Genomic DNA, 22,815 nt, shown 5'->3' on the forward strand with positions numbered 1-22,815 from the left:
GGCTACTGGGTTGAAGCAAATAATCATAATATCATTCTGTAGTTAACGTTTAATTGAGAAGGTTTTTGGGAAAACCTTTCCATCTCCCAGAATACGGGGAGGCCCGTATTGTACATTTTTTGAAACCTGAACGTTTTACTTAATTATGAGGCTTGTTTTACCTTACTTGAATGTAGACAAAAGCCCAAATCCCTCCACATAATCGTGGAGGCAATTTCTTTTAATATAAAGACTTACTCATATGCTTTCTATCATTGTCTAGCAGCCAAAGGCATCGTAGTCCTATTAGCAACCAATGATAGTTGTTGCATATTTCAATCACCCCTCTTTCTAAATGTCTGCTGGATAATTCCTTCTCTGCCCATTTTAGAACGGCGTTTTACTGCAAATAGAATTCTGGAAAATACAGTACATAGCTGCGGCTAAAATGTTTAATATTTTATCCAAAATATAAACTAAATATTCGGATCTGTTCCATCAGCCTTATTAATTGAAATGGCGGGGGAGTGTGTATACCCTCCACTACACCACTGAACCTAACCATTACTAAACTTATATTCGATAATAAGCTTCACGTTTTGGTTGACCAAATGTGACACTCGTATTATCCTCCATAAAAAAAACATCCCAATTCGTGGTCTTATTTTCGTTAACAGATTTGTGGCGAAGTAAACCCTCTCGCTTCGCCTCTTCCTCTCTGCCCGAGCCCATCCTATAAATTACTTTGGTAGCTAGTCTCTGGTATTACTGTTCAGTTGATCTGTTAAAACATCCGAGTAGTGAACTCGGAGATGGCAAGAATGGAGCTTGCACCGCTCAGACCATGGGACGACTTCTTCCCAGGAGCTGATCGTTTTGCTAAACCCGATTTCGCAGATTTAGCTAAATGGAACAACCGGGTGATCAGCAACTTGTTATACTATCAGACCAATTACTTCGCAGTGGCTGTCGTGGTTTTCCTGGTCGTGGGGTAAGTCAGCTAGCATTTTCCACCCAGCTGCTAGCTATCTTATTTGGTTTGTCTGCAGTCTGATTCACACCAAGTCATAGCTACGTAATTGTCATGCACGGGCATTTTATTTACAGCAATGAGCAAGATTTCCCTATCTTTTCCTATTCTCCTCATAACTGCAACGACGAAATAAGAGATGCAGTCATTATCATGTGATGGAATTGGAATGGAGTCTGGTACTAGCTGGCCTGCTAAAAACAAATGTAGCTATCAGCTGCCTGCAACTGTGTGAACGGTGAACATAATTACTAACGTTAGGTGGTTTAGGCCTGCTTGTAACCAATTTATCACAAATTATCATTTGGGTACCTTTTTTTAATATTTTGAAATAACCATTTGACTGATGAATTTCCAATGTTTTCTAAATATATATTTATAATAGTTTCTACAGCCTATTTAACACATGAATGCTAAAAGTTGTCCAAGCAGTTGGATCCTTCTCAGCCACACATTGCATGTACAATGTAGAAGTGTACTTATAATACCCGAAGAGCAGTTTTGTATGTGTCCTAATTGCTAAATTGCAGCTACGATAGTTTGAAAACTCTCATATTATTTTTGAAAATGGCAAAAAAAGGAAAGGTGTTGCTCTTATTCCAGCCACCAGGGTTTGCTGTTCGTTGCTTTTATTGTGTTTTACAGCTGCCCAATTAATTGTTTTGCATTGCCATACAGAATTTGAGTGGATGTAGATTTTTTGTGTAATGTGTTTCCCATCTTTGTAGATTTCTGAACCCTCTTGGGATGTTTCTGGGTGGGGCAGTGGTTTCTCTGGTCTTCATGGTTTCGGTGTGGGCAGGAGAGAACAAGAATTTCATCAAGAACTTCAAGAAGAAAAACCCCACCCTGTTTGTCATTGCTGTCATGGGAACGAGCTACTTCCTGCTGTCACTATGTGGTGGAGTGATGGTCTTCATCTTTGGAATTACTTTTCCCTTGTTGTGTGAGTCTCAGTATATTCCATACTCTTGGGGACAGTTTCTTGGACACAGAGGCTTTATCTGTGTTTGAAAAATCTGACCCTTTAATGTTTGATTTTTGTTAGTCACACAATGTACACAGTAACTAGCATATAGATTTAGCCTAGGTTTCAGGCCTTTTTCCAGTGGCAACCTCCATTGGAATATGGTGCAAACGTGGAGGATTAGTCACAGGAGGAGGAGCAAACTGTTTTTTCAACCACTCCCATTCTGACTCATTGAATGGGTTCAATATGGGGAATGTGTGTGCTTCTCCACCTTAAGAACCCCCCCCCCCTTTCAAGAACATTGTTTTGGAAATAAATAGTCAAGACTAACTGCTGGATTCTGAAATGCACATTACAGAACACAATGTTTTTAGGGTAATTGGTGGTTCTGAGAAAAGGAGTGCAGGCAACAGCTGCCACATTGTGGTGGGGATCAGGAGGCAGTCAGTCAGTGCCGGAGCCCTTCCCAAGAGGGCTGTCCTGTGGCTGCCCGCGTGTGTTGACTGGTTGCTATGTACTGTCTGTACAATACTTGACTACATTTACTGGCTTACATCATGCAGTCAGAATCTCTGACGAGGGGAGTAAAGATGCCTCTCCTTAACCATACGTGTGCATTGTATTTCATCACATATACCTGGAAACTAATTATTATCCTTCTCAGTTGAAGCGGCATCATTTTAGATTAAGGCACAAACGTCATGTTTCCATCGGTCAGAATAGGAAAATGCTATCTCCATTGGGAGTAGCGCATCGTGAGCGGGTAGGAAACTAATCCAGCCTTTCTTCCTTGTAGTGATCCTGGTCCATGCGTCTCTGAGGCTGCGCAACATGAAGAACAGGCTGGAGAATAAGATCGAGGGAGTGGGCATGAAGAAGTCCCCAATGGGCATCATCCTGGATCTACTAGACCAACAGGAGGAGAAGATCAACAAGATCCAGGACTTCCTGGAGTCTAAGCTAAACAAGGAGTGAGGGGAGAGAGCCAAAATGTTACCCTCATTCAATTCAACATGGTTTGCTTTTTCCTTTAACACTAAAGTGTTGATCTTTACCCCGCATAATGTCAGTGCTGTCACATTTCCTCCATTTGTCATTCTCACTCCATTTTGTTATATTGAATGAACACTTTTTTTTTTTTTAATACATTTTGTGTCAAAGTACCTGATTTCTTTAGAGCATTTCAGAAAGATTTGTACAGTCCTGTATGGATCGTATGTTGGGGGAAGGCACTCGGCACAGTGAAATGAGGCATGAGTGTTTTTGTATATTTGCCCAATAATGTTCAAAGGAACACAATACACATGTTGTCATCATGTAGTTGCAATATATATATATATAGAGCAGAATGCAGTAACTATTACACGTTAAAACAATTGTGTTCAGTAACATATCTTCTAGCTTTATTATATAAATAAGCAAATAATTTAATCAGAATCAATTTATTTGTGACCTCAGATAACTATATTTCCTCTCCTAATGCTGAACTAGTGTCACTGGGCTCCCCTTCTATTCACTGGACCAGTGACTGCATATTAACAAGTAGCAATAATATCCCTCTTGTTACTTCAGACCCTGTGGGTTGGGCTTGAGATGAACATTTTCAGCTCATGGCAATGCAATCTGGGAAAAGGAATGGCAAATGCAGCTTTATTCATTCAAGTAATCATGGTGTATATGTTTACGTTGTGCTTTCATGTCTCATTGAATCTACTTGTGTATTCAGCAGAAAACAAGTGTTTGCATTATATAAAACAGTGTCAAGCACCAAGTATTGTTGAAAAAATAATCAATGCATGTTACCTCTGTACTATTAAATATCACACCCATTATGAATGCCTGATTGTGCATTGGGGTTCTGATTATCTCCCCTCAGTAGCAGATGATCTGAGATTTTATTCTAAATCCACCATAATAGCCTATCCAATTCCAGGGATGAAAATGATTTTATGAGCTATTTGTGTTTAGGACTGACACAGATGCAGTCTTCCAAAGAACTAAGGAGAATCACAGTTTGTATCGGATATAGCCAAATTGCTTTTAGGAAAAAGGTGTGCACACTAATCCTATGGTTAGTTTCACAGACGAGTTCAGAGAAGGTTCTATTAGGATGTTATAACTGCTTCTTCTTTGTAAGTATTTCCATTGATGAGTAGCGATAACATAACTACACAATTGGAAGCAGAGCACTGTGTTCCACCATAACAAAACTTAATTTAAGGAATCCATATTGTCTTTTAACTATGTTAATTAATGAAAAAAACATTGAAATATTAGACATTTTGATTGTACACTGATTTTTAATGTCAACACTTGTTAGAATTATGAGTTAAGATGGACTGTTCCGTGAAACAGAAGTCTGATTTGAAATCAAGCTTCTGGACGACTGGCCCACAGTGTTTTACACAGTAAAAGACTAATCCTATACTCTATATTCTGGGGTTCAGCTGTTTGCAATTGCAAAGCGGACACCAGTGGTTTTGAAAATCTGTAGATGAAAGACCTGTCATCAATAGATGATGGATTTGCCCACACTCATTTGAGAGTGTTCAAAGTAAATGAATTTTTACCCAAACAAACATAATTATTAATTGAGACTACTTATACTATGCACATTGTATGGTGCATTTTCCAGCTGTAGACTCATATCCAAATACCATACCAGTTCTTCCAAACCTCAAGGAACAAAACGTGCTCTACCTGAACAGGAGTAGTGAGGCAAACTAGTGTTACAAGTGCAAGCAGATTATTGTTAATGAATAGATTAAACATGTTAAACAAACGCAGAAATAAAGGTATTGTAGATTCCTCAGAGATTGAAGAGACTGGTTTCTCTTGATTCCAATTCTTTGGGGAGTGGCACCTGTAGGAGTAATACATTACACAAACAGCTGTGAGAAAGATGTGATTGGAGGAGTGGATGATGCACACAGGTATAAGGGATGGATGGAAATGTACAGAATAGCTACCTGGAGGGAAATGGGGGAGGGTCCTCCTGCTTTTCAAATTTTAGTCAAGGGGACTTTAAACTTTTTTTTTTTTTTACAACTAGTCCAGGGGAGAGTTATGTAATTTGTAATTGATTAAATGCATAGATTTATCAGTGTTTTAGAATTAGTTGCTTATTAGACTATATATTGATGTGTTACCGATGCCGCCCCTCATCTCTGATTCTCTGCTGGGCGCGCAATATCAAGTGCCCCTATAGGCTATTTAGTGCAGTCTCAATCAAATGATCCATAGCCTATAGGCTATTTTGCGGTCTCAATCAAATGATCTATAGGCTATTTAGTGCGGTCTCAATCAAATGATCCATAGCCTATAGGCTATTTAGTGTGGTCTCAATCAAATGATCCATAGCCTATAGGCTATTTTGTGCGGTCTCAATCAAATGATCCATAGCCTATAGAAGCACAGAGCAAAGCTACATTCCTAAGATAGCTGCTGGCGTGGTGTAAATACAACTAAGCTGCATTACACACTGCAATGGATATTCCAACCCCGAGCCCCGTCCTGCTCTGCTCTTGCTGATCAAAAACGTTTTTGTGTGCTATGTAGGCCTACGGTGGCAGTTCAGAAGGAGAGTCAAAGGCTTCTTCCTAAAATCATTTTTGATTAGAGATAATCCCAAAAATGTTCTTCCTTGTGCGCAAACTTGTTCCCCCTGCTGCGTTGTTCCCCATGCTACTATTGGACCAGGTCTCTCTTGGAAAGTGATGTTATCTCAATGAGAAAAACCTGTATAAATGAAGGTTAAATAAAAAATAAAAAGACTAGCCTACGTTCTGTTCAATTTGAAAAGGAGTGTTAAGATGATTGATTTTGTAATAGATTTTTATGAAAAACAATGTTTCTTGCTCGTGATTTATTTATCAGAGTTATTGACCTCCCAATAAGCCAGATTCAAGTAACTTACATAGCAACTTACATTGTGGTGCTGAAACTTGAAGCATCAGCAGCGGAAAAATCTATTAGAAATGGACAGCTCATGGTGCTGAACGCAGGCATAATTCATTTAATTGTAATTAGACTTTAGTAACCACAAGAAGGGTTTGTGTTGGAGCCAATTTCTTCATATTTAAAAAAATAAATAAAAGGTAGGCCTACCTGTTTGATAGACAAAATTAGGCAATAGGCTGCTATGTCCATAGATTTGTAGGTCAATTCCTCCACCCACCATGCACTCTTTAAATAGCCTACCTCCATGTCAGTGAAGGGCAGTTCAGTTAAAACCAAGACATGAATTAAGAGGGTATGAGAAGGTATGCCATAGGTTTACCTTTTATTAAAGAAAATGGGGGGAAAAAGTACAGGTATACCCCTTGTTAGCTTAAGACTTTGAAGAAAATGAAACGGATCTGATTATATAAAGTGATCTATAACAGTGCTGTGAAATACCCTGGAAAGATGTGACTCCAATGCCTATGGGGATATCATTGTTTAGCTTCTTTGACATTCAGAAGCAGACTTTGCTTGGGAAGTAATCTAATTCTGTCACTATCAATTGATTAAGCAATTCACTTTCTGTACAATATAACATGTTTAAACCCAGACATTTGTGACCTTCTCTCATTGGGTTAAGCCACAGCAAAAGAGTAGCCAGCAGTGAAAGCTTAAATGTTTCTGCATCGGTAGACCTACTTTGTCTGGGGTGGAAAGGTAGGACCTACTTTGTCTGGGGTGGAAAGGTAGGACCTACTCTGTCTGGGGTGGAAAGGTAGGACCTACTCTGTCTGGGGTGGAAAGGTAGGACCTACTCTGTCTGGGGTGGAAAGGTAGGACCTACTTTGTCTGGGGTGGAAAGGTAGGACCTACTCTGTCTGGGGTGGAAAGGTAGGACCTACTTTGTCTGGGGTGGAAAGGTAGGACCTACTTTGTCTGGGGTGGAAAGGTAGGACCTACTTTGTCTGGGGTGGAAAGGTAGGACCTACTCTGTCTGGGGTGGAAAGGTAGGACCTACTCTGTCTGGGGTGGAAAGGTAGGACCTACTCTGTCTGGGGTGGAAAGGTAGGACCTACTTTGTCTGGGGTGGAAAGGTAGGACCTACTCTGTCTGGGGTGGAAAGGTAGGACCTACTCTGTCTGGAGTGGAAAGGTAGGACTACTCTGTCTGGGGTGGAAAGGTAGTCTACTCTGTCTGGGGTGGAAAGGTAGGACTACTCTGTCTGGGGTGGAAAGGTAGGACCTACTCTGTCTGGGGTGGAAAGGTAGGCCTAACTTTTGAAAGTACCATTCTCAGATTCCTAATGATTTCTCAGATTAAATGATTTGCAAACAGGGACAGTTTAGTTACAAACAAGACAAACTGTGGCATTGGGGAAATAAAGTATGATAAGATGAACACATAGGCCTATCTCTCTGTCCATTCTTAGCCTGTATTTTGTGTAGTATTAAAAAAGATTCTGCTAATATGTAAAATTACATACAATTGCAGGGAATGTTTAAAAAAGGAAAAATTTTCTCGAACCTGCAAATACGATCATAGATTCATGCAATACTTTTACTATAAAGGTTATCTTTCCACCCCTACTCTTGTGCGGCCACAGTGGACTATCAACCCACAACCTGGCTCTCAGCCCTGTGCATTATAAAAATTCAGACGTTTCCATGTAATGTTTACTGGAATAAGGCTACGGCACTGGTAGACATGTTCTCTGCTATCCACTTTGTTTTAATTATTATTTGGGGTATAAGGGAGGGCCAAACATTTCAGAAGGTCTGATTTTCTCCATGTAACCCCGTATTATAATTCATGTTCACTCCCTTAAATTATTTTTATTTCACACTAATCTCGTCTACATATTTGGTAGTGTGTGTCTAATATGGGTTAAAACTAACAAGCATGATTAGACGGTATGTGTTCTCCAGTTCAAGGTAGTTCCACAATGCATCTTTTTTTTTAAATCCACCAACTTCTGACATCTAACTAAACAATGTGATTGTTGGTCAAATAAAATGACCTAACAATATGACTGTAATCTGAGAATCATCAGTACTCACAGCTTTGAGATAGGCCACGTTGCTCTTTTTGATCTCATTAAGAAGTTCATCACGGGGCGTCACATCCACCTTGGCCGGCTGCCGCCTCCGAGGGACAGGCTTCAGTGTCTTCATCACGTCTTTCAGAGTGGCCTTCAGTTCTACCATCTCATCAACTCCTGTGTCCCTCGTTTTTCCTGATGTCTTCCTGAGCTGGACATTCGGCCTCTCTGCTCTCCTGTCCTCCCTAAGGTCTATGTCCAGGAAAGGGTCGCGCTTTTTGGGGGTCCTCTTCAGCTGGATGTCCTTCAGAAGGTTACCAGAGGAGTCCGTGCTGGGGGGTTGTTGTGGAATGGGGTTGCACTGCATGTGTTTAAACTGCTTGCGTTGATACTGTGGAGAAGTGTTCTGCTGCTTTTCTGGTTTGGGTTCCATGGGACCCTGGGGACCCTTGGGAAGCTGCGGCATGAGGGCCTCGATTTCGGGAGGGACATAGCCCAGCATCGCCAGCAGCCCTGGGGGCAGGTTCAGAGCCCGTTCGTACATCTCAAACACCTCTTTCTGCTGCTGCTGCTGCTGCTTGCTCTGCTCCTCGTTCCTCTGTTGTCTCTGGCGGTCCAGGTTCCTGGTCAGCAGGTTGGTTACCACCATTCTGGGACCTGCCTGCTCAAAGTGGTAGCCCATCTTCAGGAGGGTGTTGTTGGCCTTGAGCAGGCGTGACACCTCCATCTCCGCGTGGTGGCCCAGCATGTGTCTCTGGTTGTGGAAGCGGAGCTCAGTGAGCGTCTCGTTGAACTGTAGGCAGCGGATAATGGCGATGATGCCCTTCCCTGTTATAAAGTTAGACTCTATGTTCAGTGTGGTGATGCTACGGTTCTCTCTCAGCATGTTGGCCAGGGTGAAGGCGATGTTTTCGTCTGCGCCGGTGTTGGCTATGCTGAAGGTCTTGACGTGCTTGTTCTTCTTCAAGGCATCGACGTATTCTATTAGCATTTCTTTGGGAATGTTTTCTATGTTATTCAGGTTTACGTCTGTGATAGCGGGGTTGTTGTTGCGGATCTTATCCAGAGTGGTGTCCAGGTTTGTCTCATTCCCTGAGGGTCTTGATGTCTTCTTGGCCCCACCAAGGCCACCAAGGCCCCCACCAAGGGCCAGCTTTGGAATATTTAGTTTGTTAATTACCCTCACCTCTTTCTCTGGAACAAAACAGGCCCTCTTCTCCTCTGGAGTCATCTCTATTTCTTCAGGAGCGGGAGCGTCTGTGGTGTTACTTTTTACTTTCTCAGGTATTTGTGATGTGCTCTTTTGCTCTGTTCTCTCAATGTCTTTATTTTCTTTCATGTCTGCGGACTCTGGTGGGGGTTGCAGAGGACTGGTCGTGTTCACAGTGTTAGTGCTGTTATCATCCGGTGACTCTTTTAGATGCTCATTCACTGGGTGTTCATGTTTTTCTATGACCCTTTCATCTTTTACGGGCATGTCCTTTTTCTCCTGTTCCTCTTTCTCCTTCTTCGCATCCTCTTCCTCCTCCTCCTCCTCCACAAGCATTACCTCTATAATCTCCTCTATCACTTCCTCTCCTTCAACACCGTCTGTAGCTTCCACCTCGATGACTTCTTCTACCACCTCATACACAGTCTCCAAGTCTTCAGCGATTTCTTTCTTTTCAGCATCCTCTTCCATAGTTTTCTGATGAAGACAAGTAGTACAATCATTTAATTAACGTAGCTTTGTAGAACATACAGTGGTATACTGTATGATGTATGATATATTGAAGACTATAACGACAATATATTGACCGTTGATTATGTAGTTTCTTACCTTACTGGGCAGTAGAGTGACGGGGATCCTCTCCTCCTCCAGCATGCGTTTGGACTCCTTCTCCCAGTACAGATAATCCACCAGGCCCCTGTGATCAAACGAACCTGTGGGCGTCTTCTCTGTCTGGCTCTTCTGCCTCTGACCCACAGGTACCCTCTCATCCGGGGCTATAACGTCCATCTCTTTCTGGAGCTCTTTGAGCTCCTCAGGAGACAATTTTGCCAGGATATCATCTTCATCAATGTCTTCTTCCTCATCAGAGTCGGCGGATGGCTTCTCTTTCTTCTGGTCCTTTTGTCTCTGACCAAGCGGTATTCTATCGTCTGGCGCTAAAACATCCATCTCTTTCTGGAGTTCTTGAAGCTCCTCAGGAGACAAGCTGGCTAGGATATCATCTTCATCAATGTCTTCCTCATGGATGTCCTCCATGTCCCGGTCCCTTTGGCTGGACATATTTGAATAGTATTTGTCTTAAGAGTTTATTTTCAACCTAAAGGGTAAAAAGTATATCCACGACGACTACACAGTTCTAGAGCTGAGTAGACAGTGCTATTGGCTCTGTCTCTAGCTGGTAAATGGTCTGCTCACACCCCAGGCAAAGTCTAAAATTAAACACATAGGACCTCATGGAAGATATTTATGGTGCAGAAGGGCCAGGAGAGACATACTAACTTGTTCTTTTTTCAGTAGCTTGAGTCAGATGGACAGGCTGTATGATCTTTCAGTATGGCAGTTGATTGGGAGACAGGAAAAGGGGGAGATCGACAGGAACAGGTGGACAGTTTTTTTTTACAGGACTGGGAAGGATACCACGGTCCACTACGCACAGGGCTCCGCCCAATCCCCCAGAGCTTCCAGGAAAGTGTAATAATATCTCCCTGAAGTGGTGCACAACAACTGACAGCTGATGTAAAACCAGAAGAGATCACATTTTGTGTAGGGGGTGAGTTCACTCACTTGGAATGTAAAAAAAAATAAAAATAAGAATGTTTTATTGTGACATAGCCCCAGATAGCTGCAGTGCAATGTGTTGTTTTACAGCAAATTATGGTTAAGTGTCTTGCTTAAGGGCACATCAAAATATGTTTTACCTTGTCAGCTCAGTTACTGGCTCAACGCACTAACCGCTAGGCTACCTGCCCCCCACCAATGGAGAAATCTAGTCTTGTTGAGGGCTAAAGAAGTCACACCACATGCTGTGTGTCTCACACGTTTTTTTTTTTATTGATGTCCCAAATCCAAATGGGAAATATTTCACTTAGAGTAGGAGATGACAAAGCCTAACAATATGTGGACAATGTACAAATGTGTAGAGAAAGACAATAAAGAGAAACAATAAAGAAACATTATTTTAAGGCATATCTTTTTACAATATACAAAAAAGCTGCTTATCAAAAGTTTCTGTTCACATGCAAGCAATATACACCACATTAACACGATCACAAAAAGGAAAACATGAATCATCTTTAAACAATATCAACATGTACATTCAGATTCATACTTGGGAGAGGAGAGAGCGCATCAGTCCATTGACTGACAAACCGCAGTCAGGAAGGGTTGGTTTATTCTTTTGTTATCACACTTTGTGAATAGTAACTCCAAAATGTATACCTAAATATTTTACAAAGATATTCAAGTTGATTTACAACATGTATAATGAGTAGCTCACTAAATAGTGCTCTGTGTGTACTGTATGGCACAACACTTTGGAGGTATCCTGCTTTAACTCCTTATCCATACACTCCCAACACACAGTTGACTGATTATCATAAAGACAATGATAACTTTTTTTTAAAGACTTATTTTTGTCATAATACAAGAGGGTAATATATTTGGGTCAAAGGTATCCCGGGGTTTGAAATGCTGTTTGTAGATCCTTCACAATATTCACAATGATGAAGCTGGTTTCCCAGATCACCAAAACCTTGCATTTGTGCCATCACCACATCCCATGTCTTCCTGAATAATATCCATCTCCATCTAATCCAAGGCACATGGGAGAGTCATTCAAGAGTGTCATAATGCAGCATGTCTAGAGGTTAGTTGGTATCCTTCCAGAGAACCGTGCTTCCAATGTTGGGGTCATTGTGCCAGTGATTCTTTTGGTCCTCTTATCTTCAGTGCATGCCCATATAATTTCCATCCATGTATACTCTTCTGTAATGAAGAGATGAAAACAAACAAACAGAAGATCAATATAAAAGTCTCCCATATTGTAGGACAGCATAGTACTTCATGAAACCCCCTGCATGCTGCAACAGCTGGAGGTTATTATCTAGAGGCATGAAAATGGAACACAACAGACCATGGATACACACTATTCAACAAAAGCAAACATGCTACTGTCTTGTCAAGCAAGCCATGCAATAAAAATGGAATGGAACAATTGAAATTAGATTTTCTCCACTTAATATGATCACAACTCACAGTAATGAGAGGCAAGCAAAAGTAGGTCAACACTACTACTGGTTCTATGAGTTATGAGGAGGATGTGGTGTTTTAACTGTGTATGTGAAGCTAGACACTGAAAGTGTTTTAACTGTAGTTGTGAAGCTAGACACTGAAAGTGTTTTAACTGTTGATGTGAAGCTAGACACTGTGAAAGTGTTTAACTGTGTATGTGAAGCTAGACACAAAGTGTTTTAACTGTAGTTGTGAAGCTAGACACTGAAAGTGTTTTAACTGTAGTTGTGAAGCTAGACACTGAAAGTGTTTTAACTGTTGATGTGAAGCTAGACACTGTGAAAGTGTTTTAACTGTTGATGTGAAGCTAGACACTGTGAAAGTGTTTAACTGTGTATGTGAAGCTAGACACAAAGTGTTTTAACTGTTGATGTGAAGCTAGACACTGTGAAAGTGTTTAACTGTGTATGTGAAGCTAGACACAAAGTGTTTTAACTGTTGATGTGAAGCTAGACACTGTGAAAGTGTTTTAACTGTGTATGTGAAGCTAGACACTGTGAAAGTGTTTTAACAAAGGATGTGAAGCTAGACACTGTGAAAGTGTTTTAACAGTTGATGTGAAGCTAGACACTGTGAAAGTGTTTTAACAGTTGATGTGAAGCTAGACACTGTGAAAGTGTTTTAACAGTTGATATGAAGCTAGACACTGTGAAAGTGTTTTAACAGTTGATATGAAGCTAGACACTGTGAAAGTGTTTTAACTGTAGATGTGAAGCTAGACACTGTGAAAGTGTGGTTTCTAGCTACAGGATGTAATGAACACAACATTTTCTCCACATGCGTCCATGCTGAATTTGTGAGCCTGCTTAAAGACCAATATCATTTGGCAAAACCTTTGGCCAACCGGGTAAGACATGGCCACTCATGAGCTGTAAGTATCTGGAATGGAGTGGAATGTGGCCAACTAGGCCTTGGCAGTATGTGTTACCACTGCTCTGGCTGTACATTTAATGAATGGTCTACATATTGATTTCACCTTGATGGAACCTGTGGTGGACACCACTAAATGAGCTACAGTATATTGATCAATATGACAAATGATGAGACATAGATGGAAACTGACAACAGTGACACTGATGGAAATGGATTACTACTACGACAGCCTATTTGCATCTCATCTCACCCTTCTGTGTTTGAATAGTTGCCTAATGGTCTTCCTCAGTGCTATTGGCCACAGCACCAAACACCTCTACTGACTCCACTGGCATTGTATCAGACCTCTTCAACACATTGCATTCTGTGGGAAATCTATGTACATGACGATTGAGGATGGACAGTTAGTGAAAGGAGAGAAAGATAGAAAGAAAGTGAAAAGATCACCAGTTCATATACACTGATTTGAGACTACTTCATTATTGGGGTTTAGTTTCACACCAACAGACCAAACAAACTGAACATGCTGCCACATGATGTCACTTACTAGCAAAGACTGTTCATAGATAAGGATAACATTTGAATCTCTGTAAATGTCTATATGACAGCCAAAATAACCTGTCCAATCATGAGAAGGAGGAACAGGAGGAAGAAGGTGGAGAAGAGTAGAGGATGCAGGAGGAGTAAGAGCAAGTGGACGGACAGTGGCAAGTGGTGACAATGCTAGAGAGGTCCTGAGGCTCAATATCGTGACAGGCACACACAGAGAGTGAACAGAAGTGACATCCACAAGAGTACATGCCATTGAGTATGGGGAGGAGAAAACATTAGCAGACAGACAGCCAATTATAAGAGTGGTCATAGTCTTGAGTGAACCACTTCATTTCCCATACTTAGTGATACTGTTGTCAATTCTATATTTAAGCAGTAAGGCCCGAGGGGGTGTGGTATTGGCCAATATACCACGGCTAAGGGCAGTTCTTCTGCACGACGCAACATGGAGTGCCTGGATAAAGCCCTTAGCCATGATACTGTATATTGGCCATATACCACATACCCTCAAGTTACCTTATTACTACTATAAACTTGATACCAACCAAATTAGAGCAGTAAAAAATAAATGGTTTGATATACCACAGCTGTCAACCAATCAGCATTCAGGGCTCAAACCACCCAGTTTATAATAGCCTGTATGGTATGGAAAATGTAGGTGCGTTGCTGTGGTAGGTTACTGGTTATCACCTGGTATGGGTGGGACTGCGGTTGTAATTGCCATGGGCTCCTGGGTGAGGGTGCTGTGGTGACTCTGTCATGTTCTCATAGTCTGTTACACCCACAGCCAACTGGCTGCGCCAGTTTCCTGTGCTGGTTGATGAGGAAACTAGAAAGAGAGACACTTTTTAGTTGGACTAAAGTAACAGACACATACTGGGGAGTCTCAGACAATGACAACCTAACACTAGTTTCATGTCCACATCACGGGTCCAACCCTAACCCTTAACCCTAACAAACAATACAGCATATATTGTCATACAGTATGTTAGGAATGTATGCATTATATTGATCAGAAAAAAACGTGTCCCTCTGTGTTACTGAGGGTGAGCAGACCGAATATGTTATTCTGAGGTGACCTGTTGCAATATGAGGAGAAGCATGATCTATTTCTACCTGAGGAGTAGGAGGTGGTTCGGCTGGAGTGGCTGAAGGGGGCTGGCATGGTCTGGTATCCCAGGCTGAGCTGAGAGCCGTTGTCATAGTCATACCCAGCCAGACCCCTGCCTGCCTCTCTGTGGCCACCGCTGCGGTGGTACCAGCCTCTCAGGTGCTCAGCCACCAGAGCCTTCTGCATGTTCTTCTGCAAGGGCTCATTGCGGGGCCCCTGTCTGGTCCGGGGCAATCTCATGGTGGCGTATGGGTTCTGAGCAAGGCTGTCCGCTCGATCACTACTATAGGTCCTGTAGCGCTCGTGTCTGTGATAATTGTGGACTTGGTAGGAAGGGTTGACATTGTAGTGGCCCTCCATCTCGTTCTCATACACGTAAGCACCGTTGGAGTAGGGCTCCATGTCTGGACAGGGGTAACCTGCCACGTAGTAAGCAGTCGGTGCATAGTGCGCTGGGGGCTCATACAAATAACTACAGCCAATATGATTCTGGACCAGATTAGGCATACTGCCTGTGTTTCCATAGACCTCCACCCTCCTGTGCAGCTGATGGTTGCGGGTTCGAGAGTCCAAGGTGCAGTAGTGGGGGTTGCCTGGGTAGTCCAGGCTGGACTGACTGGTGAAGGAGGAGCAGTCCTCCAGGGCCTCTGTGCTGTTGCTCCTGCGGGCAGGGGACAGGGTGAAGACTGGCTTCTCTGAGTCGGTATCCTTTAGTATCCGTTGCTGGGACTCCAGACTGCCACTGCGGTGCCTGAAGGACTGGGAGTTCCCATCCGACCTGCAAAAGTCACACACCCCAAAAATTTTAATTAAAAAAACAACATACATGTGTTATTGTCACATAAACGTGTTGTTAGACGGTTATCAAGCAAATAGTGTTAAGAAATCCGGATGTACAGCATACAGTACTAAATACTTATGATTACAATAGTTTTCTGTTAAACGTTTGGATGCAGGTATTGCTGATGTTGTGACCGGGTAAGGGTTTGGGTAGGCTGGTCTGAGAGGGGGGGGTCTCACCTGAGATGGCTGCTGCTGTAGGCGTTGCGGGTCATAACGGGGGTGGAGGGCATGCTGCGTGGGTCACGTGGAGATCTGGGTAACGTTATGGCGGGGCTGCTGTGTGCAGATGACACCTCTGTGGGGTGAAAATGATGTGAAGCATCCTGGCTGTCAAACGCTGCTAACCTGCTGAGACTCTTGTTGTGGTGGTGATCCAGGGAACGTGCAGGGCTGACCTGAGGGGAGCACTGGACCGACCGTGACCGGGGCCTCAGAGCACCATCCGAGTCATCTGGACAAAGAGACAAAACTCATGGTCAGATGGGATTCGTAAAGGCGCTGTTGCAACAAAGGTCATGTAGCTACTGTATGACTGAAATTTGTCCCACTCACCATCATCCAGAATCTGACTGTCTGACAGTGAGCTCGTCTCTGAACGGAGAAGCTCATCTAGGGATGAAGGATGAAAGCACATTATGGATGAAGGACGAAAGCACATTATAGATGAAAGATTATAGTACAAATCAATAAACTCATACAGTGGAATGTGTGTGTGTCTACTTTTATGTCCAGTACCTGCGATAATCACAGAGGCTCTTTGGGTAGGCTTCTTGCCTTTCTTGATTCTGTACTTGTTCATCTCATCCTCGACCTGCTGCAGTTTCCTCATGGCGTCCTGACAGTTCCTCCTCCTCTTCCTCTTCACCGTCTTACAGATCTCTGCCTCCGAGGCCAGTTTCTTAGCTGCTTCCACGATCTTCCGCTGCAGAGCAAACCTGCTCTCCAGGTTCCTCAGATAAGGGTCCTACAGATCAGAGTATACATACATCATTATAGACAATATTGCAGCAGAGAACGGCAGATCCATTTAAATTTCAACTGAGCAATTGACATGCATATCCAATTGAAAATTACAACACAATGTAGCCATAACAACAAGGTAATATTTTGTGTGCGTATTGGGAAATACAGAAGACAACTCATCAACACGTGATCCATACAAAACAGGACAGGACATGAATGCAATCCAATCACATTCCATTCATCACACAAAAACGGTACGGTACCGATGTTACTCTGCTTAGAATAATATCCTAACAACCCGGTTTACAACCCTCTATGAGGAAATCATGGAATTCATGTCATGTCATATTCTACAAAATATTAGTCTCTCGTGACAAACATACATAATCATTTACCTGCAGTTGAATGAACAAATCGCCCTCTAGTGGTCTCATGGGTGAATGTTATTAATATTTGTAATAATTTCATAATAAATTTCTTTTTTTTAACGAAGCCAGTTCTGTTATATTTCAGTCTTCTATGATGTATATAAAGTGTAATATTGGATCCAAACTCAAAATTGAATACATTTCAACTCTATATCTGACATGGTACAGGTGTCTTGTTTTTTCCCCCAAAGCAAATCAAAATCTAATTTAAGCCCATAACCATGTGTGTGAGGTTTGTTTCAAAGTAGATTTGTTTAAGACTACAAAGAAACACTCTGTGTGACCCTGATTTAGCACACTGCAGTAAACTTAAGAAGGCCATCGTGCACGTGAGATTAGGTTCTGGGTGCCAAGATTAGCTAAATATATATACATATACTGAACAGTGCAGTTTCAATACAGACCTCGTTGTATGGGAAGAGGTCATCCAGTTTGAAGGCTGTGCCAACTCGCCGTCTGACCTGAGGAGGTCTCTCGCCTGCAGACAGGGGATACTCTTTGGGCAGTTTGCCCGTGAGCTCCTGAAAACACACAACAAAGCATCCAGGTAATTTAACTTTACAGCAAACAACTGGAGGAAACAGACACACTCTTCACTAAAGGTCCTGGAGATCACGTACAGGCTCTTACAGTTACGGAGCGTTTTACTCCAATAGTCTCAACTGACCAAACTAAGGCAATTTATAAAGTAGTTTCACTGGTGTTCTACTGAATGAGCCTGGCTGCAAAGCAAAAGGAATTCCTTAACTGTATCAGCTCAGCACCTCCAGGTGCTCGTAAAGAACAAAATCAATGTAAGCAATTGTCTACAAGCAGAGAGTAACGATGAGAGTTAGCTCACCGCCTCTCTCAAGCAGAGAGTAACGATGAGAGTTAGCTCACCGCCTCTCTCAAGCAGAGAGTAACGATGAGAGTTAGCTCACCGCCTCTCTCAAGCAGAGAGTAACGATGAGAGTTAGCTCACCGCCTCTCTCAAGCAGATTTTCTTCAGCTCCTTTGTTTTCTGGGTCAAGACATCTTGGATCTCTTGTTCCTTCTTCTTTAGCTCAGAGATCTTCTCCTTTTTCTGCTCCTCGTCCACTGCTGAATCTGCAGACCCTGTAGTGGTGACGTTGTTTACACTGTCAATGTACCCTAGGTCTATTTGCTTGTTTTGGTTGCACATTTTCTAACACAAAGTGCATACAAATACCGGTAAATTTGTCCTATCCCTTTCCATATACAGGTATTTCAAAAGAGAAACATTTAGCTAAAGAGGTGACTTTGAGCTACCAGAATACCTGTTGACGCCAGGCTGCCAGTGCTAGCCATAATAAGGTTGTGCTTTAGGTTATCTCCCAGTCTGGTTATCTTGGTTCCTCCTCCATGTTCTGTTAAATCCATGGCGATATCACCCAAACTTTTCGCTGCACTTATTTTACCCTGTTGGGATGGAGAGATTGAGGCGATCGAGGATTAGGGATTGATATAGTCAATACATACTACAGACCTACACTGTCTACATGTAAATACAAGCATTTCATCCTACATGAAGAAATTGATCAATTTGGTTGGTATAGGGATGCATAAAGGTACAGAACACAGACACAGTGATTGAGTCAGGACTCAAAATGGATCATATTACATGGTACCTTACACCTTACCTTGCTTTGCTTTCTGTCCAAGTAAAACTGATGCTGACTGATGGCCATGACCCAGATGGTTTTGATCAATGAGTGGCTGGCGTACCATGTGTGGATGACTAAGCCAGTCTGGCCGAATGTACGCTTCGTCACTGCCCGCCTGTTTAGAGATAATACATACACCATGATTATTCTCAGGAAGAAGAGCTTCTTCAGTTGTCTAAAGGGAATTCAAATACATGTAGTTGTGATAAATATCTATAGTTTGACTTGCCCTCACCTGTGAGGGTCATTCACCTCAACAGCAAATTTCTTCTCCCGAAAATACAAGTTCTCCAGTTGCTTCCACTGGTACAGCTATGGAGGTAAACACAGAGAGACACAGGAACAACTGATTAACGGTTGGTGAAACCTTTCACTTAAACTATGCCTGTCAAAGCCATTGTAATTAAGAATTTCTTCTTAACTGACTTGTCTAGTTAAATAAAGGTTAAATAAAATAAAAATCGAATAAAAAAAAGCCTACATATGACACCTTCATATGTACTCATTTAAGGTACATGATTAAATCACTACCATGATTAATTACCATGATTAAATCAATGGTGAATCACAACAGATTTCTAAACACTTCTACATTAATGTGGATGCTACCATGATTACGAATAATCCCGAATGAATCGTGAATAAAGGATGAGTGAGAAAGTTACAGAGGGTCAAAGATCATACCCCCAAAACATGCTAACCTAGCAACCAAAAGCGAACTGCAAATGCATCCAACAAGTTTGTAGAGTCACAAGCTTCATTTAGTCATTGAGTGCAAGGAAAATGGGACCAAATACTAAACTTTTGCCTACTTTATTTATTAGAATCTTTAGGAGTGTCAATTATTTTGACCTGAACCTTTTTTTTTTATTGCTTGTTAAATCTCTTTCTCTGAGCAATTGTATTAGTATAAAATAATATCATTTCCCAATGTTAAGCACAGAATATAGCTCAGTATTTGAATTATTTAATCATTATTGCTCTATTGTAGCTGTTTTTCGTTGAACAAATTAAATGGTCAGCATCCAATATGAAAAACTATACCTTCATCTCAGACTCTTACCAGTAGAGGTCCAGTAATTAAATCCTTGCTGTCTGTATTCCTCTCTGTCGAGCTCAAACAACACAAACAACTCCTTCCTTCCCTTTCCCTTTCCCTCTGCTTCCAACAAGTCTCCTCAGGTATTCTCATCACTCCGAATGGTAACACCCAGACCCCTGCCTCCCTGCCTTTGACATCACAGAAACACCATCCTCCCTCCTCTCAACACTAAACGTCTGCCCCAACCAGCTCTCCTTCTCTCTTCATGTTCAGACTCATAAGTCCATAGACCATAAACTTAATAATGTGATACTGTAGAGACCGGATCACAAAGCTGGGTGTTCCTCCTCTTCTTAACAGAAGAACACCAAGCTAGACACCAAGCTAGAAAACATCCACTGAACCAGAAGAACGGGTTACACACTTTACATGCAGGATTCTCAGAATGAGAAATAAGTACATATGTTAACTGGTCAGGACAAAGTAGTGCAGGCATACCTCTGTCCTGACATTGATTTGGTTATGAGTGGTAGGTTGTCAGACAGAATTATAATAAATACAGGCCTCCAAAGTCATGTTTACCTGAAGGGATCGATCAAACAGTCTGGTTATGAACTGACTGTCACTTGGATTTTCAAGTCTGGCCTTGTCTGCTCCAGCTGTAACGAGGGCCCAACCCTGATCAGTGGAATAGGTGATGAATGTGTGCGAGAGGTCTAGTGCTACGTGCCAGAGGACTCTTTATCCCTGCCCTGTCATTTCATCATTCCTCAAATAGACTGATGAAGCTCCTAGCGCTGTCAAGACATAATTCGACAGTAGCAGGCAGACATCTTATCTGCAGAATGAATCTCCTATGCGCCTGTATAAAGGCTATACTGCACAATGACTGCTGTACACGGCCAATAAAATAGCCCATGCAAAAACGAATCCTGTACTGTAAGTAGAGGAGAACACAAATGGGAACAAACAAATGACCGTACCTTCCGTGGTTTCAATTTATCCTGCAAATCATACTGTCCAATTCCTTTGTAGCTGATCCCAAGCCACCATGGGATGCCTTGCTTGTCCTGTGAGGCAAAAGCATAGCACCATGACTGAACTGCATACGTCCATTCCCTTAGAGAAATCTGATTTTATAAGTGCAATAGCTGCTGTTGTGTGCATAATGCAATATACTGTATTCTTACCTTTACTTCATAATAATGGACACCATAGGTGGGTAGGGATTCCACTAGGGTCAAATACCTGAATTAAAATAAGGTTCTATTACAGTAGCATCCCAAATTCCCTCTTTCATTTTCAAAAGGTGGTTCACCATATAAACATTATAGATGGTACTTTATACAGGACAATGAGAGCCTGATCTGTTAAAGATGCCTACAGTGAATCACAATGATTCACTGGCCAGACAGTAACTGGAGTGGGTTATTGATTTCTATCAGACCTTGGTTGCGAGAAAGGATATAGAGTGTGTATGTGTGAGTGAGAGAATAAGGGAGAGAGAGAGCAATGAGAGAGTGTGAAAGAGAAGGAGGGAGAGAGCGTGCAAGACAGCGAGAGAGAGAGAGAGAGAGAGAGAGAGAGAGATGGAAAGAGAGAGGGAGTGAGGGGTGAGAGCAAGATGTATGAAGCCAGGGCCTGATGTCTTTTATCTGATGACTTGTGGTGAACAGGCGTGTATGAGAGGGAATGAGGGATCATTGTTTTTACAATACTCACTTCACTATGGCCTGTCCTCTGGAGACTCCTTTCAGCTGTTTGTAATGCTCTATCACTCGATCCTCACTGTAAAAAGCATGATGATGACACCTTCAACTCCTAAATTATGGGCTGCATCACTCCTCCCTCTCAGGAATGCATCATGCATCACAAATCATTGTCTGCAATAACATTCCTGTTGAACCACTTGATATTGAGCAGTCTTTCGAAACTAAACCGTTACCAGGGTTAGTTTACCAGTATGTAAGTGATGGGTGCTCCTTTAGCACCTTGTTGGGAAGAGTTGGAAGCTTCTTCAGTTCCGTTCTGGTGGTTTCATCACTGAGAATAATGATTAAACAGAATGGTTATGAAGATATGGATGGTGAAATTCCTTAACTAATGCTGTACATAACAGTTCGCAAATGACTATGCAGAAAAGTATGTAGAGAAACCATGACCATGCATTGAGGCCTTCTAAAGTCCAAACAACCTGGAATGAGCTTCTAATGGATATCAAATCAAATCAAATCAAAAGTATTTATATAGCCCTTCGTACATCAGCTGATATCTCAAAGTGCTGTACAGAAACCCAGCCTAAAACCCCAAACAGCAAGCAATGCAGGTGTAGAAGCACGGTGGCTAGGAAAAACTCCCTAGAAAGGCCAATACCTAGGAAGAAACCTAGAGAGGAACCAGGCTATGTGGGGTGGCCAGTCCTCTTCTGGCTGTGCCGGGTGGAGATTATAACAGAACATGGCCAAGATGTTCAAATGTTCATAAATGACCAGCATGGTCGAATAATAATAAGGCAGAACAGTTGAAATATCACCCCCATTCAGTTGGGAGTCAGACTGTCTGACCAACAGGTGCAGAAACCTAATTGGCAGACATGCTCCAGGTGCATGGCCACATGGGAAGTTCCTGATAATGACCTAACTTAAGGCCTTTTCTCTGGAAGGACACAGGTGGAAATGCAGACAAAGGTCCCACAGTGTTCCATAACTCCCTTTCTCTGGTTCCACCTGGATTGTCCCTGACAGTAAAGAAGGTGCTGCTGTTGCAATAGAAGCTTTATTAAAGGTGGTAGAGCTATGCTGTTAGAATCCAGCCCTGCAGACATCAGCCTTGGCCGAGCTGTCAGTGGTATGAGACTCATTAGAAGGCCTCTGTGAGGTTTTAACAGCCTCACAAGACACAACATCACTGCCTTCCCTCTTATAAAAAACTACTCTGTCATTGATTTGACTGTAAGTCTGGAGAAACAGTTCCATTATTGAAGGTCTTTGTTAAATGTGTGATGTTGTCTTGCTCCTTAGATACCTGCTGTGTTAGATACTCATTAGAGTGTACAAAACATTAAGAACACCTTAAAAACAAGTTTGCTCAGAACA

At 42.1% G+C, this 22,815-nt stretch overlaps 3 protein-coding genes across 5 annotated transcripts in view; 1 reads left to right on the forward strand and 2 right to left on the reverse strand.

Moving 5' to 3' along the window:
- The first annotated feature begins 256 nt into the window (after positions 1-256).
- Positions 257-5,753, forward strand: LOC109869475 (PRA1 family protein 3). Its single transcript, XM_020459654.2, has 3 exons — positions 257-970; positions 1,738-1,955; positions 2,776-5,753. Exons 1-3 carry the CDS (start codon positions 792-794, stop codon positions 2,952-2,954), a joined length of 576 nt encoding a protein of 191 aa, XP_020315243.1. The 5' UTR covers positions 257-791; the 3' UTR covers positions 2,955-5,753.
- On the reverse strand, positions 3,122-10,367 carry LOC109869474 (leiomodin 3 (fetal)). The gene is made up of 3 exons (XM_020459653.2): positions 9,779-10,367; positions 7,979-9,646; positions 3,122-4,842 (listed from the first exon to the last, which is right to left on the reverse strand). The coding sequence occupies exons 1-3, from the start codon at positions 10,229-10,231 to the stop codon at positions 4,789-4,791; spliced, it is 2,175 nt and encodes a 724-aa protein (XP_020315242.2). The 5' UTR covers positions 10,232-10,367; the 3' UTR covers positions 3,122-4,788.
- A 610-nt stretch (positions 10,368-10,977) lies between these two features.
- LOC109868941 (FERM domain-containing protein 4B) overlaps positions 10,978-22,815 on the reverse strand; it is a 31,938-nt gene continuing 20,100 nt past the window's right edge. The window contains exons 8-23 of one of the 3 annotated variants that reach the window (XM_031804283.1): positions 21,680-21,763; positions 21,443-21,508; positions 20,911-20,968; positions 20,704-20,790; positions 18,914-18,990; positions 18,655-18,793; positions 18,292-18,433; positions 17,976-18,109; positions 17,416-17,532; positions 16,356-16,584; positions 16,173-16,229; positions 15,798-16,071; positions 14,783-15,555; positions 14,357-14,495; positions 13,365-13,489; positions 10,978-11,935 (exon numbers count right to left, since the gene is read on the reverse strand). In XM_031804283.1, the coding sequence (XP_031660143.1) occupies positions 13,387-13,489; positions 14,357-14,495; positions 14,783-15,555; positions 15,798-16,071; positions 16,173-16,229; positions 16,356-16,584; positions 17,416-17,532; positions 17,976-18,109; positions 18,292-18,433; positions 18,655-18,793; positions 18,914-18,990; positions 20,704-20,790; positions 20,911-20,968; positions 21,443-21,508; positions 21,680-21,763 (2,479 nt within the window). In that variant the 3' untranslated portion in view covers positions 10,978-11,935; positions 13,365-13,386. Of the gene's footprint in view, positions 11,936-13,364; positions 13,490-14,356; positions 14,496-14,782; positions 15,556-15,797; positions 16,072-16,172; positions 16,230-16,355; positions 16,585-17,415; positions 17,533-17,975; positions 18,110-18,291; positions 18,434-18,654; positions 18,794-18,913; positions 18,991-19,741; positions 20,607-20,703; positions 20,791-20,910; positions 20,969-21,442; positions 21,509-21,679; positions 21,764-22,815 lie in introns of those variants that run through there. The other 2 variants (XM_020458713.2, XM_031804284.1) reach the window with 2 other exon arrangements.

Source organism: Oncorhynchus kisutch, linkage group LG24 (assembly GCF_002021735.2).
Source record: "Oncorhynchus kisutch isolate 150728-3 linkage group LG24, Okis_V2, whole genome shotgun sequence".
Classification (NCBI taxonomy): domain Eukaryota; kingdom Metazoa; phylum Chordata; class Actinopteri; order Salmoniformes; family Salmonidae; genus Oncorhynchus; species Oncorhynchus kisutch.

Coding starts and splice junctions, on each gene's coding strand:
- LOC109869475 (XM_020459654.2), top strand. CDS start 792: ATGGCAAGAATGGAGCTTGCACCGCTCAGACCATGGGACGACTTCTTC. Junction 971..1,737: donor GTGGTTTTCCTGGTCGTGGG/GTAAGTCAGCTA, acceptor CCATCTTTGTAG/ATTTCTGAACCCTCTTGGGA. Junction 1,956..2,775: donor AATTACTTTTCCCTTGTTGT/GTGAGTCTCAGT, acceptor TCTTCCTTGTAG/TGATCCTGGTCCATGCGTCT.
- LOC109869474 (XM_020459653.2), bottom strand. CDS start 10,231: ATGTCCAGCCAAAGGGACCGGGACATGGAGGACATCCATGAGGAAGAC. Junction 9,647..9,778: donor TCACTCTACTGCCCAGTAAG/GTAAGAAACTAC, acceptor TGTCTTCATCAG/AAAACTATGGAAGAGGATGC. Junction 4,843..7,978: donor ACGTGGCCTATCTCAAAGCT/GTGAGTACTGAT, acceptor TTACTCCTACAG/GTGCCACTCCCCAAAGAATT.